The sequence below is a fragment of the Penicillium brevicompactum genome (assembly GCF_028827555.1).
Source record: "Penicillium brevicompactum strain IBT 35665 chromosome Unknown utg000004l_segment0_segment0, whole genome shotgun sequence".
NCBI lineage: Eukaryota > Fungi > Ascomycota > Eurotiomycetes > Eurotiales > Aspergillaceae > Penicillium > Penicillium brevicompactum.
The window spans coordinates 434,380-450,317 of NW_026623207.1; the positions used below are offsets into that span (position 1 = coordinate 434,380).

Consider the following 15,938-nt stretch of genomic DNA (forward strand, 5'->3'; position numbering starts at 1 on the left):
CACGCAACTCTTTCTTATTTTTCTCTGGAACTTCATGAGGATAGATTCATCTACACTTTAAATATGGTGTTTCAGTAAACGTGATCAGCCCGATTCCGGAACCTGGATTCACGACAATTTTGGTAATCTACTAGAGATACATCGAAGACAACAGGGTGGGACCGATCCTGACCCAATCAGGTTTAGTGTCATAAAGTGGGGTGCTGGGAAAGGAAGCGTGTGTGACTTGGGGGATAATCTGTTTTCGAATTCCACTGTAAGCGGTGAGAAAGAATATCCCTCGCATGAACGGCCTCCCGCATGAACGGCCTCCCGCATCGGGGTCTCTGCATTCCCAGGCCGATAAAAGTGCTAAAGCATTTACAATTGGCCTGGTGTTTCTTTTCATGGTCTATTCATGCGAATATTCAAGTGGGTGTAGGACCCTTGACTTGAACCTTGAATTTGTGCGAGGGGGCTTTAGCCTACAATAGCAGGGAATGCAGAGCGTATCAAGCAGAACTTGGACTACTATAAAACGTGCCTACATGCTATAACCGTGAGAAAAGAAAGCATACGAACAAGTTTCTCCATATAAACCAGAAGTCTCTGCCAATCCCGATATTCCGAAAACTGCCGTCTTCTGATTGCCATGAATGATCCGCATTTGTTCCAAGGCATGTCTTTAGAGTCAAGCTCATACATATTTCATCATGTCTTCCTTCCTCCTCGGACCCCACAGGAAGATGATCATAATTTTGAGCATGAGCGGTACCTTCTGGACACTGTTATTGAAGCCCTGAGTAGGTTTCGGAACTTTTTCCCGACCGAACAATTTGATATTTTCAATCAGATCATCACAATGACCATTCGTCTGAGAGCTACCTGTGCTCTAGACGGCGATGGGAGTGAGATCGAAGTTACTCAGCTCCTGTATGATTTGAAAGATAAAGGTGAGTGGTGAGTCTTCCCGATCATTTTTGACATTCTGACCACAGTCAGGTGGTTTCTTACCTATCTTTGTCCGAGAACAAAATGCGGGGATTTTTCTGAGTAAATACGATAATAAGATTCAAGTGGAGTCCTTTGAACTATCGCCCCGCAACGAATCTGTGACGAGCACTGTGGGACGTCTTGTTCGTGGTTTTCCTGGTCCAGCGATGACATTGGATTTGGCAGCTTTCAATGAGCCAGGCCTACTGGAAACACTCTCCCAGACACTTGTACGCATGGGCCACCAGCCTGCTGCAGATACGAAACCCAAAGTAAGCAAGGCCCAACAAGAGCACGACGAGGACAGAGACACCACCCATCCCATGATGGTCACGGAATTGCTTATGTCGACACTTCGTCCACTATCTGCGGATGCCAAAGCCACTCAAATCCGGAAGAATACTCGCGAAGAAGTCATGTGGCGTGACAGTCGATCGCCCTGGAGACGATCCGCGTTATGGCTCTTGGTGAGGGTAACCCTCCAACTGCTTTTCCGCAGGTTATCCGATGAGGCTAGGTTGGATGATCTATACAAACAGTTCATGGTTTTCTTCATGAGCTTTGTTGTAGATAAGGCTTCGGTCGGCCTGTCCAGCGAGGCAATCTACTGCATGAATGCTAAGATTGTTCGTCGACTGTTAAAACTCAACTTGTCAGGAGAGCCGCCCTGGTTTTCTCCCGTTCGAGATATCTTGAAGCGGTCTTATGAGCAAATCCAAGGCAGATGGACAGAGATCAGGAGGAAGAACTCTCGTAGCATCGACACATCTTCCCTTTCGACATTAGACTTTCGTCATGACATCCAGTGTGCGATCCCTGATCTTGATCTGTACCTGAAAGGAATCGGGCGACGAGGCCATGATGATACACTGAGAGAAATGTTCAATCCAGCATCTCAGCTTCCCAAATATAAATGCAACAAACTGCCAGATTGTTTGGAATTTCCCGAGGGCGACTATCAGCGATACAACCTTGCCGCCTTCGAGGATTGGGTCGCTGTTCATCTCAATGGATGGATAGAGGATCATATGAGAGACCAGGCATCCTGCAGTCAGCTGGGCCGGTTGATGATGCGATATCATGAAGCGGCATCCTCGTCATACGTTCAAAATCCTGAAGCTATATCAGTCATGCTTCTTACTCTTCTCGAGCTGTGGATTGCATGCGACAAATCCGCCATCCAATGTCATCATGAGTTGGGGAAGTACGACGCTTGCATACCTGTGGATTGTTTTCAATCACTTTTGCTACCATTCAAATCACAGATGACGAGGCTAGCTCAGGCAGAATCATATCTGAGTCAACGACAACGCAATCATAGATATCATGGGTCCGGAATCTTTCACGACTACGGTACTCGGAACTGCTTTTCCGTCCGGTATTTTGACCAGTCTGACGAACACCAAAGACTACTTAAAACCATTGAAGATCACGCAACCCAGAGGAGAACAGAGAAAAAGGCGGAGCTGCAAGAGAAACAGCAAAGGTACAGGCATCTCATGAACTTGGCGTCTCAAACAGTGTGCCAGCAAGAGGAAGTGATTCTGGATGCGAGATCCGGATTCCGAGAGTCTCGTCATAGCCATTCCTGTCCTTGTCGTCGATACAAAAGGGAGGCAAAATCAATTGAAATCAGTGTTCACGAGTGGCCATTGCCGACTGCCCAGCGACAAGCCAAGTCCACTGTGTTCGAACTCCAGGTACCCAAGCCATTTGGGAGCTGGCGAGACACAACTTTGTTTTTTCTGTACAACTGTCTGGGGGTTCAATATGTGAAAACATCGAGTCCACGAGCAGAGCATCGCCTGCAGACATATTCAGGCCTCTCATCATTCTTCACCTCCCATGGCCAGCATTCGCGAATTGGTCTTCTCTCGCAGAACAAGCCCCACAAACGAACTCACCGGCGGGACAGGTTGATAGTCAATGTGACCGAGACAGACATTTGTCTAAATAATGGTCTAAGCTTTCAATACTACGATGATACCGTTCAATGCTATGTGAGCGCGTTTGAAAGGACCCTTCGAACCGCAAGGTCCTGCGTGTATACCCTGCCGCAACAAAGCTCCGCGCTTCAGCAATTCATCTTCCGACCTGCCCAAGAGCCACATGGCCCTGCACCAAATGAAGTGATAGCAACACAATCTGCTGCACCTGCAAACATTTCGATGGAAGAATACAAAGCACTTGCATCAATGCCCCTTGGGCTGGAGATACAGTGGCAAAATATTCTCGTGGAGTTAGCTGCGCCATCAGTGGATATAAAGAAGGTCGAAACAGCAATCTTCGTCTTCCAAATAATCAACCAGACAGGCCCGTCGGAGCCGACGACGTGCTTACGACAAGGCCATGCGATCCTGGGCGACCGGGCGTTTGTGGTTGCAATGCTGTCTCGTGTCAAGGAAGTGATCGAAAGAATCAAGGAGAACTGGGAAATGATCCATGCGCTGAATATTCTTGCTCGACTTGTTCTGAGGATTCTATCCCTGTCGCCTGTGCAAGAAATCCATGATGTCTGCCTTCATTGCCTGACAACAGTACGCCAGGTGGCTTTTCATTGGGTCAATACCGTTAGAAGAAAGGCGAGTGAGACGGTCGACGACGCACAAAAGACCAGACTGATTGAGAGAAGTGTGCACATTGCATTGATTTGTGTGGAGACCTTCGACGCAGAGGACCTTGCCCAAGTGTTTGCAACTTCATCGGATATTTCGGTCTTTCTTCAGTGCGGTACGGTTATCTGGAATGGGCGGCGCTCTGTTTCCACCGAAGTAGGCTCATTGGTTCCTATTCTTTACTACCGATGGCAAGTTCTGAGTTATCGAAGCCACTCATTCCTAGGGGAGCTTATTGTTCGACATAAGAATCCAGGGATGGACTTGGCGATCCACGAAGCGTGGGCCGCATACCGCGAGGTATCAGTGTGGTCAGAAGAGCCCAATGTGAGGTATTGGCTATTCACAAAACTCGACAGTCAGTCGACAGCTGGTGCACATACGTTCGTGCATTACAATCTGTTGACCGGAGAATTGCTCGTGAACGGACTCCCACTCACACGCCTGCCTTCGGAATATGAATCCTACGGAGCATACCGAAGACTCTTTGGGAAATCGCAACTAGATGTGATGCCGAGCAGCTCACCTGGAATGCAATTTTCATGTCAAACCAAATATCGGGATCACACAGTGCACCTGGGGAAAGGGATTGTTCCTGGGTCCAAGGAGTATGACCTGTCGGTCCAGGCGGTGAGAGACGGTCGAGTATGGGAATACGTCCCGAGCAGGCTTCTGGCTAGGATTTTCCCGGACGCCTTTGTTACAAGTTATGTACACTGGTACGATGTGGAGGGTGACTATGTGGAGTTCAGGTCCGCCGAAAAGCCTTGGTCTTCGGACGGTCAACATTGGCGATTAACGAGAGCCAACTCTCACATTGGCTGGCGCCTTGAGAAAGATGGAACTTTCTTACTCAGTGCCGCTAGCCAGACGGCGAGCGTGATATCCAACATCTTCCAGCCAGTCGAAAAACCTCTGAAAATCCATTTGATGCTCCATGATGCCTCGTCGGTCCTGTGGATCAAATTACCGCGCCTGTGTTTAGAATTCTCTCTCCAACCTCGGTCCTCTTCAATCCGATCTCGGCAATATCTCGGTATGTCAGTTGACAATGATCAGTCGCTTGATTCATTGATCGGCCAAAGCAGTAAGATCATTCTGGCAGGTCTCACCTCGCTCAACCGCCTAGTTCTCATACCTGAAGGGCGAGTCTCTTATGCAAAAGCCCAGGACCATGTTTGCGTGGAGGTCGATTGGCAATCCAAGACTACACTCCACGCATACCCGATCGACGAGCAACTGGGTCGGCTTGCAGACAATGGTACATTGCAGAGCAAGTTGTTTCTGTGCTACTTGCACGCTCTCACATCATCTTGTTTGCCCGATCCGCTCACCAAGAAAACCGGGACCGAGCAGGCGCTCTTCATTCTCCGCTCTGCGTCTGTCAGGTCGTTTGATCGACTTCAGCCCGAACAGATAGCGCTCTTGTCAAATATCGCGTCCCTTTCCCCTGCAAGAGCGTATTATCCTGCGAATGAACGAGTGATGCAGAGCGTTTGTTGGCGGGATGGTCTCGGCAGCCTGTCCCAGCACCAGGGCTTTCGAGAAGAGGTCAATGCCATTTTTGATCAAGATCGCCGTACAAGCTTTTTCTACCCAGGTGCCAAGCTTGATTATCCCCTCCTCCCGCACGTGGAGCCGGAGCTCCTGTTGCGCGATCGAATCCGCACATCATCATTCCGGGTCTCCGGTTTTGGTGCCGAAGATCACACGGACAAGTATGATCATCTTTACGAAGGCCTCGATGCCAGTCGCATCACTCCTGCTGGCATTCGCAGCTTCGCAATATGCAAGATGCTCTACGACGGGATCCCACGAATCCAGTCACAGGTCGCAGAAAAACTGACCTCTCAACTCTGGCGGGTTCTCTCGTCTCCTAGCAGAGTGTACGGTCCGAGTACTCACCTTGATATAAAAAGGCTACGATACGATTCCGAATGGATTATGGGCTCAACGGAGTTCATTGCCAGTTACTGGTGCTGCATACACCAGCTTGTGTGCTCCCGCCGCGACGGTCTCAATAAATTCCAACTTATGGCCTGGCTCTCAACTATCGCTTTTTCAGGCAAAACCGAAATGGTGGTGCTGGAAATCATTGCTTTTCTCTTTCTTGTGCCAGAAGCCGCTTTCATCTCTCCGCCCGCGCGTGAGCTTTTTTTGCCATCAGAGGGGTATGAGATGGATGGAAAAGAGGCTCTCAGCTATATCAAAAAAGCAGAGTTTGATCACACTCCGGAATCGAACCTTGTTCCCGTAATGAATGAGACATATCCAGACTTTACCCTCCGTCGGAAAACGCTTCAGCAAAAGAATCGGTCACTGGTCTGCGAAAGGATGTTACTTCATTTCGCCAGCGAATGGCCCACCAGATCACCCTCATATCCCACCGCCCAAGGGTCCCCGAGAATCTGTGACTACTTGGACTTGCGTCAAACCTTGAGTCAATTTTCGAAGGGTTTCAATATCTGGATGGATAATGAAGAGTTGAGACAATGGATTACCGGACTCGCAACTTTGTTCTGCAATCAGCGAAGTCAGGATGTCAAATTCCCCCCGTATCATCCGCCTTCTGGTGCACTCCATACAATTTCCCATTGCGGGTTTGTGTGCTTCGATAATTGCCTTCAATTTCTACCAGATCTTGATAACGACGAACCAGGCTTACCGGGCTTTCATCTCACATCTTCACTCATGGCCGAATGCCCTCCTGACTTAGCCAAACTGGTCGACTCTTTAGCCATGATAGCGACGTCCAAATATGAAAAATGGTACGTTGCGCAACTGCAGAGTAGTGTCGCCTCCATGAAAGGTGTGCAACAAAGTGGCCGGTTGGAATTGAGCCCAGACGCATGCAAAAAGGTGATTTTGGACTATCTTGTCTCATGCGAGGACTATGCCCACCGGATTCATTCTTCTCTCATGTCTCAACTAACCCTCTCCGCTCGACGGACTCATTCGGCGGACTCGAGGGATCTGTTTCGTGCGCAGGTGGTCGCCTTGGCTTTCGAACTTCAACAATGCCCCAGATTGTCCCCTCTCCTCCTACTCGCACAGCTATCACGTCACCGATGGAAATGCTTGGACGCTGGTTGGAAAAGATGTTTCGTTCGTTACGGATGTTCTATTACAACGCTTCAGCGGGCAAGTCGCCTCGCTAGAACTATCGACACACGGGATGAATTTCTGAAGGAGCTTCAATCACCAGGTCATACCAACTGGGACCCTTACGAATTTCCAGAGACTCTGTTAATGGAGATTGAGAACGGAATTCTCGTTCGGGACGTCCAGGAAAGTATTGCACGAAGGATGAGAAATTTCCCCCGGGGAGAGAACGCGGTCATGCAGTTGAATATGGGTGAAGGCAAATCCTCGGTAGTCGTTCCTATCGTGGTGACGGCCTATGCGAATGGGTCGAATCTGGCACGGGTGCTTGTGGCTAAACCACAATCACGACAGATGTTTCAAATGTTAGTCGCAAAGCTAGGCGGCCTCTTGGGTCGGCGTGTTTATCACATGCCCGTTTCGCGCTCGTTGAAATTGGGCGAAGCCCAAGCAGATGAGATTCAGCGCATGTGCGCTGAGTGCATATCCCTCGGCGGGGTGTTACTTGTTCAGCCCGAACACATTCTCTCCTTGAAGCTGATGTGCCTTGAGTGTTTTATTGTTGGCAAAACCGCCGTAGGCCGTTCTCTTTTTCAAATCCTGCAACTTTTCCACGAATCTTCGCGTGACATCGTGGACGAGAGTGATGAGAATTTCAACGTCAAGTTCGAGCTGATATACACCATGGGCGCTCAACGCCCGGTCGAACTGGGCCCGCAACGATGGATGGTGATCCAAGAGGCTCTGTATTTGGTGAGGCAATATGCTACGCATGTGAAGGCTCAGTTCCCTCATTCTATCGAAGTCAGTGAACACCGGCGTGGTGAATTTCCAAGAATACGTTTGCTCGATCGCGATGCTGAAGAGGCTCTCCTCGCATATGTCGGGACGCATATATGTGAAAGTGGAATAGGTTCCCTGCCGATCTCGAGGCAGACCATGCCTGTGAGAGAGGCCATTCTTACCTACATCATGAAGGCTGTTCCTACGGATCATGAGGTCGCAGCCGTGGAGCGCGAGGATCCAACGGGCATTTGGGGGGAGAGTACCCGGGGTTCCCTCCTTTTGATACGGGGCTTGCTTGCTGGGGGCGTCTTGGCCTTTTGCTTGGGTCACAAGCGATGGCGGGTGGACTATGGGCCTGATTCGAATCGAGATCCGCCGACAAGGCTTTCGGTACCGTACCGGGCCAAAGACAGCCCTTCTCTTCGCTCGGAATTCAGTCACCCGGACGTCGTCATCCTGTTGACGTGCCTGAACTACTACTATTCTGGGCTCCAGGATGATGATATATTCCTTGCATTCGCTCACCTGGTCAATTCAGATCAGGCTGATGCGGAGTATCAGATTTGGGTGAACGATGCACCGATGCTTTCACCTGCTTACCACCAGTTGGTGGGCGTGAACTTGGACGATCGACATCATTGTGCTGAGCACATATTTCCTGCCCTTCGCTTTGCAAAAGCCGCGGTGGACTACTTTTTGTCGCACATTGTTTTCCCGAAAGAGATGAAAGAATTTCCCGACAAGCTATCCGCCTCTGGCTGGGATATTGGGGAAATCAAGTCAAACCCCACTATTGGATTCAGCGGAACGAATGACTCGCGACAAACTCTGCCACTGGGGGTCACTCAACTCGATTTACCTGAACAAAACCACACGAATGCTTTAGTACTGGATTTTTTGTTACGACAAGAGAATTCTGTGGCTTTCATTCCCCAGCCAAGTGGCCCCAGATCAGATGCTCATGTCCTGTTGGACTTAGTGCTGAACTTGCATCCACCGGCTCAGGTTATACTTGACGTGGGTGCACAGATTTTGGAGCTCAGTAACCATGACATGGCAAAGGCCTGGTTGAGCCGGACTCCGGTAGAAGGGCCAATCCAGGCTGTCGTGTTTGTGAACGACCAAGATGATATCTGCGTCCTTGATCGAAACGGTCGAGTGGAATCCCTCCAAATCTCTCCCTTTGCACGGCAAATGGGAGCATGTTTGGTGTTCCTGGACGAGGCCCACACCAGAGGAATCGATCTCAAGCTTCCGGTCCACTACCGTGCGGCGGTCACATTGGGCCCGGGCATCACAAAGGATAAGTTGGTTCAAGGTATGGGTTCGACATCCGACATGATCACAAGTCAAAGTTTAACAGTTTTGCAGCGTGCATGAGAATGCGACAGTTAGGCAACGGACAGTCCGTCGTCTTTTGCATCCCAAATGAGGTCGACCGTAGTATCCGGGTCTTGCGTGGCAAGCATGAAGGATCGCCCATCAGTGTTTCAGATGTCCTTATCTGGTCCATTTCTGAAACTTGGGCGAACATGAGGCGCAGTGTTCCTCTTTGGGCTGTTCAGGGTACTCGTTTTGAGCGCCAACAAGAACTATGGCGATCTCCTCATCACAGGGACGCCGCCGAAATGACGTCGATCCAAGCACAAAGGTTCCTTGATCCCGAATGCCAGACTATAGAGCAACGATATCGACCTGGTCATCAAGAGAGGTTGCCATCCCACTCCCCTCACGATACAAATCTGAATTTGAATTTGATATGGGAGCGCTGTCAAAAGTTCGAATGTCTCGATACTGGATCATCCACCCTACAAGAAGAACAGGAGCGCGAGCTCGCTCCAGAGATTGAAATCGAGCGTCAGGTCCAGAGACCTCCACCAGCGTCACCCGAAGCACACCGAATCCATCCACATATATCTTCTTTCATAGCCACGGGCGTGCTTTCAAGACCTTCCGAAGCCTATCAGCCGGCATTTTACTCACTACGGAGAACCTCCGCGGCCTCCTTTCTTGACCTCTCTCAATTTCCCTCCAGTCTTCTGGCCACGAGGGACTTTTCCACGACTATCAAAATCCCGGTTGGGTCAACGTTTGTTGCCGACGCGTTCCAACGACCTGTCAGGTGGATTCTGAGAAGTAATCATCGTGTCTCTCGGGATAGAACGATTGCGATGCAAATGATGATCATCAGTCCCTATGAAGCCAATTTTTTGATGCCCGAGATACGGAAATCAGATCATGTTTCGCTTCATCTCTATGCACCACGCCAAAATCAAAGCTTTCTTCCATTGGATAGACTCACGTTATACACTGTCCCTCAAAACGCTGACGAGATCGAAGCTCCTGATTTACTTCGCATCCAGCTCAACCTCTTCTCTGGACAACTGTATCTTGGTTCCCACTCCGAGTACAAGGACCTCTGTGAGTTTCTAGGGGTGGCATATTTCAAAACACCACCGGGGTTGGTGGTTGCCGCGGATGGTTTCATCCAAGGCGGCAATCAAGGGCGGGGACAAGGTTTCAGTGAAAGCCCGATCCAGTTCCTCAAAATTTTGACGTCGCAGATCAGAAAGGATTGCCAGGATATTGGACGAACACATATCGGCCACATTCTCAATGGCCGATTGTTGTTTCCATCTGACTTCATCGAATCAGCGAGATCGTCCGTCGAGGCCAATTTTCACAAACTGACCATTTAATCACTGGTCCGTGGATGGTTTTGATCACAATGCATCTGAACCGTCAACTTACTCGCAATGCAGATTGTCCTTACTCAGAGCGCTCACTTATTTTATGCAAATCGTAAATTCCCAAAAGGCTTCATTGTTGTGTATCTACCCCAATTGTTTCGAGGACCTTGTTTACTATAATATTCACGGGTCTGTAAATATGGTGAGGAGAGCTGCCCACATTTTCTCGGCACTGTTTTTTCCCGGTGTGAGTAAGGTATTACGATATTAACCTCCTAAATTCATCTGGTATGTGCCCTGATCTACGCCCTCGCGTCACTTCTCGGGTACTGCTGAGTATTGCGGCAAGCATCCTTTGCAAACAATGAGCCGTAAAATCTAAGCCATGCATGTAAACAATTCAGTAGATTAAGAGGTTCCCATCTGGGAAACATGATTCGAGATTGTTTGTCGCTACACTGATTTGCTGGAATGAACAGAACCCTGTGTCATCGGGCTATCCTACGGTAGCACCCGGTATTGCCTTCCACGTTCTAAACAGAGATTCGAACCCCTGATCACATGGCACAGGGATACGCCTTGTATCTAATTGTAACACAAACAGTCTGTTTTTACGTCAATCCTAAGTAAAAACCCTGGAAACATCTGCCCAAACGCAAAGAAAAGCACAATACAACCAGCCTCAAGCTGACAGAATGTTAGTCTTGACTTCTGCATGCCGGAGCTGCTTTATCGCAGCATGTGGTGCTTCCCTGGGGCCTGTTTAGCGTCGAAACGATAGGCAAAACTCAACTATTAGTGAAAGATCGAAGTGCCTTTCGATCCTTACTGTTATGTTATGGTTCCGCGGTTTATTGGATATTAGATATACTAGCTAGCGTCTTTGGGTGTTTGTCAAATTAAACTCCTTCGCACATACCTGCTGGGATATCTTATTTTTTGACAGCAAACCGCGCAGGTTACAGTACATATGGATGTGTGGGTGTGTGTGTGGGTGTGTGTGTGCTTCATTTGCCCTGACCCCTCCCAATGAAAAATGATATGCAGACTACCTCATCTATTTATTGTATCTGTCAGCTCCTTCTACTCACCCATAAATTTGCACGTTGACTTGTGACAGATTTTGTGTATCACTCGCAACGATAGGGGCTTCCAGTGTTTGTATGAACTTTGAGAAAATAGCGTCACGCCTGAGTCAGCAATTGAGGGTCTCTATGCCTAGCTTCATAACAATATGTCTTGACATCTAGCTCAAAAGGCTCGTACAGATTATGTGAAAACGCAGCAGGAAAGCAACACTTCCGTGTTGTGCTGTATAGGCTGGAAAAGCGTTCATTGGCGGAAGCGTATTGTTGGGGTTTCTCAACGTACACAGCATCGTCCCTATTTTAACGATATATCAAACCTTTGAGGTACAGTAGAGGACAGGTTCGGCTTCTACAATGATCACACTCTTTCACTCTCTCTTGACGCTATATCCGGGAGCTATTCCATTTTGAGTCTAGGCCTTTAATTATGTGTCTTATCCGTCATACGGGACAGCAGGATACCCGGATTTTTCTATCAGAATTATTCCGTAAATACGCTCAATTTCCAGAAAAGTCGATGCAGCAAAAAAATGTGCCAAGGGAGTCTTGCAAGGTCGAGTTCGCTTCCCTCTTCCATGCCAACCCATTGAATAGGTGCAATAATCAGGTCTTGTCTTAAATTCCAAGAGCACCTTTTTGCCGTCTCTTTCGGGACAGAACTTGCCACTCGGCTGATACGATACTGGGCCTGACTCCCGTGCGCCACAAATCGCACATTAGTATGCGCAACGCCCTGATTGAGAAATGAAGCACCTTTCCCCTCATTTTTGGCTGAGCTGAGCTTCCTGCCTTTTTCCATTATCGTACGCTCCATCGAGAGCATCTCTTTTGCTGCTTGCGAACAGCTGGATCGACCCGCGCATCTCTGAGTGTGCATATATATTCCCCTCTTCACTGGGTACCATGTTGAGGTTTTGTAAAATGATATACCGCGGTCGCATAGAGACGAGACTGTCACCGAATCGCTTTGATTACTCGAATGAAGCACGCTAGCTATGTCCACCCCACAACTCTGGTGCGGCAGCAAATCCTCAACTATGCTCCTAGGACCCAGAGGAATTTGGGCTTGGCACGACCAATAGCGCATCGTGCGTGATTTCGTTCCTCTGATGCGTGTTTGGGACCCTTCGTGGCCTAGAATGTCGTGCGGGCGCTGGGCAATTCGTACTAAAAGTAAAGTCTGCCTTGCGCTGTCCTAGATCGGGCTGCTCAGCCTCAAGGCTTACACTCGTGGAATTAGCAATCCGCAGGCTGCGCATGAACATAGACGTAAATCCTAGACCAAGATAGAAGGCGCAGTATAGACGCAAAGTCCTGCAAAATTGGAAACCGGAGAGACCACTGTGGCCTAGAAAAGATTAGGAGGCTGTACTGCCAAGGACTGACCGTCCTTCAGGAACCAGGTGAACTCGGATGGTGGGTCTCTAGACAGCCTAATGGGTTACCAGGCTACTTCTCCTGTAGGTCGTTGTCCCTGTAAATCCCTCAATGATATCGCGTTAATCACTCCATGGCTATAAAACACCGCCTTTCCCTCCATGGCTTCTTAATCATCGCTCTCTATCACTACATTGCTCTTTGAATTTCGTCATCATTCCCTCATCTGTTCTCAAAGCTGCTGTCAGCCGCCCGCCTACCATGTCCACCATTTCTTCCTCACCGACGGAGAAAAAAGGCGCGCAGAAAAAAGGCACAATGGGGTTGATACCCGTCCTGGTCAATGGCCAACCCTACATGCTCATGCATGAACGAACTAGAAAGACGATCAAAGATGGGGTGAAAATCTATGGCGGACCACGTAAGGCTTTTTCCTGTGCGAGGAGCTACATGCTGACTATCACCACAGACAGCCTAGCTGGCCCAGGCGGCGCCGCCGATGCAGGTGAAACCCCAGATGATGCGATCATCCGCGAGACTCAAGAAGAGTACGGACTAGAGGTCACAATTGTTCCCGTTCAAGGCAAGAAGGTATTTGCCAAGACCAACAATTGTCTGTCGAACGGATCCTTCTGGTGCTGCAACTTTTACCTTCTCGAGTTGAATGATAAAAAGCAAGTTCCTCAGGTATGCCACTCATTCACTGTCCCGCGGAGCTTTATCGCTCCTACCGGTTCCTGCAGATGCTGGTGGTGGCCGGAGAAGTCATCTTTTGTGCTTTGTCCGCCTCCGAGAGAGCCCTTGCGCTGATACCCGCCTACAGATCCCGCAGCAGGAACAAAAGAAAGCCACCCGCTTGGTAGCGGTGCCGTCTTATGCCTTGCAGTATTTAGGTGAAGTGATTAGTGTGAACGATGACGCGAATAAGGGTGGTGATGCGAATGAGGATCGCATCGAGGTCAAACTTAAAACAGACACCGTGTATTTCTTTGAGTCGTTGAAAAACCTAGCTAGGGTCCATCGGGAACTTTGCATGGATGAGCTCTCAGGATTCTGGGATATTGTCTCGGAAATACCAGAATACCAAGCTGATGAGCTTATTGGGCACGGTATCGATATAATTGAATAAAGCGCAAAGGTACCTAAGCCATAAGCTCCTTACTGGTTAGTGGGGGCGTTGCACCCAGGCTGAGTTACGTAGGAGCATATGTAGCTTTTGGGCCATTGAAAATGGTAGTTACTTAACTAACTAGACTAGTTCGAGAGCTGTCTCTCTCTCTCTCTCTCTCTCTTTCTTCTTTTCTTCTCGTCTCTCACAATATATGATCTATCGTGCGTCCTCTACAGTTTCTCTATCAACTGGAGATCGTCGTTTGGGTAGCGATCAACTTGGTATGGAATTCTATATTTCTTTTATTAATTATGTGCTTCAGATTGATTCACTCGCTTGCGTGATTAGCCCACTTCCTATATATTTTAAAAGATCTGGGAAAATAGGGAAAGTAAAGAACTTAGTCTTGGGAGAGGATGAAATAAACTCATGCAGATCCATCGCAATCTTCCAATATGCCCAGCTAGTAAAGGTGAGACACAGTGGCGGTGCTCATGTTTACCACTCTATATGGTTCTGGAACGTGTTGGAATCTCGTAGAATATATGCTGTTAGATATTGAGAGACTACGAGTAATGTCAGATCGGGGGTCTACGATGTGAGTAGATCAGGAAAAAGCAGTCTTTGTATGATGAAGTCGATGGAGCAGATCACCTGACTTACGAAAGGTGGGTATAAAATAGTAAAATCCATACATCCACACATCCACAAAACCTAGTCCAGTTCATATTTATTTAGGTCTCTTCGTTCTGCCGTTCGAGCACAGCAAAACTATCGTCTATGTTCATTCCATTCAACTTTGTTGATTCTTTATCTTTGTTATGGTGTGATTTTCGACATATCTGCTATTGGTATAATTCCTGATACATACTTGGGCTTTTCCAAGGCATTCACGCTTCTAGCTGGGTCACTTTGGAGTCGAAGTCTGGCATGATGTTGCGAGCTTTGCATGGTGCCTCGCGAGCAATTTGTTTCACTATAATACTGGTCCTTCTTGTCCTTCAGACGAGGAACATATTATGCGATCGATTTCAAACAATGAGGGTTGATCGCGAGGATCCCAATCACTGTAGAAGCAAAGATTTGGTGGATTGGTCCCGTTTTGCATACTCGCAATATGCCACCAACACTGCTTACCTGTGCAACTCTGTCATGATTTTCGAGACCTTACATCGTTTAAACAGCAGGGCTGATCGTTTCCTGATTTACCCGTCCAGGTTTTCGGCCGACGAGAATGATGACGGGGCAGAGAGTCGATTACTTCGTCAGGCCCGCGATGAATACAATGTGAAGCTAGTGCCCACACATATCCAAAGAAGACACGGAGGAGACCGTATGTCCTGTTTGATTCAATTTTGAGAGAGCTGATAAACTAACCCAGCCTTAGCCACCTGGTCGGAAAGCTTCACGAAACTTCTAGCTTTCAATCAAACACAATACGACCGAGTTCTAAGCTTAGATTCGGATGTGACTATGCTACAAGTATGCCTCAAGGGAGTGGTCAACGCGGTGCATCCAAGGTTGTTGAACTAACGTGTGGTATCAGCATATGGACGAACTATTATTCCTGCCTTCGTGCCCGCTGGCCCTACCTCGAGCATACTGGCTAGATCCCGATCACCGCATCATGACCAGCTATCTCATGTTGATTGAGCCGTCGACAGTTGAATTTGACCGCATCGTCGCTACCATTGAATCCTCGAATCCATCAGACTACGATATGGAAATCGTGAATACTATCTACAGAGACCACGCCCTCATCCTCCCCCATCGACCCTATACCTTGCTGACAGGAGAGTTCCGCGAGACTATTCATACCAGATACCTTGGGAACTCACGGGAAGTCTGGAGTCCTCAGAAGGCTCTGATGGAAGCAAAGACCGTCCATTTCTCTGATTGGCCAGTTCCAAAAGTCTGTCTACTTTCAGTCTACCTCACGGAAAAGAGTCTCTTCGGTTCATCATGCTGACAGAACCTGAATAGCCTTGGGTTGATTTCCCTTCGAATGCTATGAATGAGCATAAGCCTTCTTGTCGTTTGAATGCAACGAGTGGCCAAGTGGACGACTGTCGTGACCGTGACCTTTGGCTTGGAATCTACCATGATTTCCACATCAGAAGACAGGTAGGAGACTTTTTTTACTCCGCTCAGATGATGCCTTTACTGAGAGTTTCAGAATATCTGCGGTGAGATCTAG

The 15,938-nt window shown here is 48.5% G+C and overlaps 3 protein-coding genes across 3 annotated transcripts; all 3 read left to right on the plus strand.

Moving 5' to 3' along the window:
• Positions 1 to 631: 631 nt before the first annotated feature.
• On the plus strand, positions 632 to 10,174 carry N7506_005675 (uncharacterized protein; the record flags this gene model as incomplete). The annotated part of the gene is made up of 3 exons (XM_056954968.1): positions 632 to 932; positions 982 to 8,793; positions 8,847 to 10,174. The coding sequence occupies 3 exons, from the start codon at positions 632 to 634 to the stop codon at positions 10,172 to 10,174; spliced, it is 9,441 nt and encodes a 3,146-aa protein (XP_056811945.1).
• A 2,717-nt stretch (positions 10,175 to 12,891) lies between these two features.
• Positions 12,892 to 13,759, plus strand: N7506_005676 (NUDIX hydrolase; the record flags this gene model as incomplete). Its single annotated transcript, XM_056954969.1, has 3 exons — positions 12,892 to 13,051; positions 13,100 to 13,317; positions 13,454 to 13,759. 3 exons carry the CDS (start codon positions 12,892 to 12,894, stop codon positions 13,757 to 13,759), a joined length of 684 nt encoding a protein of 227 aa, XP_056811946.1.
• Positions 13,760 to 14,674: 915 nt separating this feature from the next.
• N7506_005677 (uncharacterized protein) lies at positions 14,675 to 15,938 on the plus strand (the record flags this gene model as incomplete). The annotated part of the gene is made up of 5 exons (XM_056954970.1): positions 14,675 to 15,074; positions 15,129 to 15,223; positions 15,288 to 15,653; positions 15,725 to 15,865; positions 15,918 to 15,938. The coding sequence occupies 5 exons, from the start codon at positions 14,675 to 14,677 to the stop codon at positions 15,936 to 15,938; spliced, it is 1,023 nt and encodes a 340-aa protein (XP_056811947.1).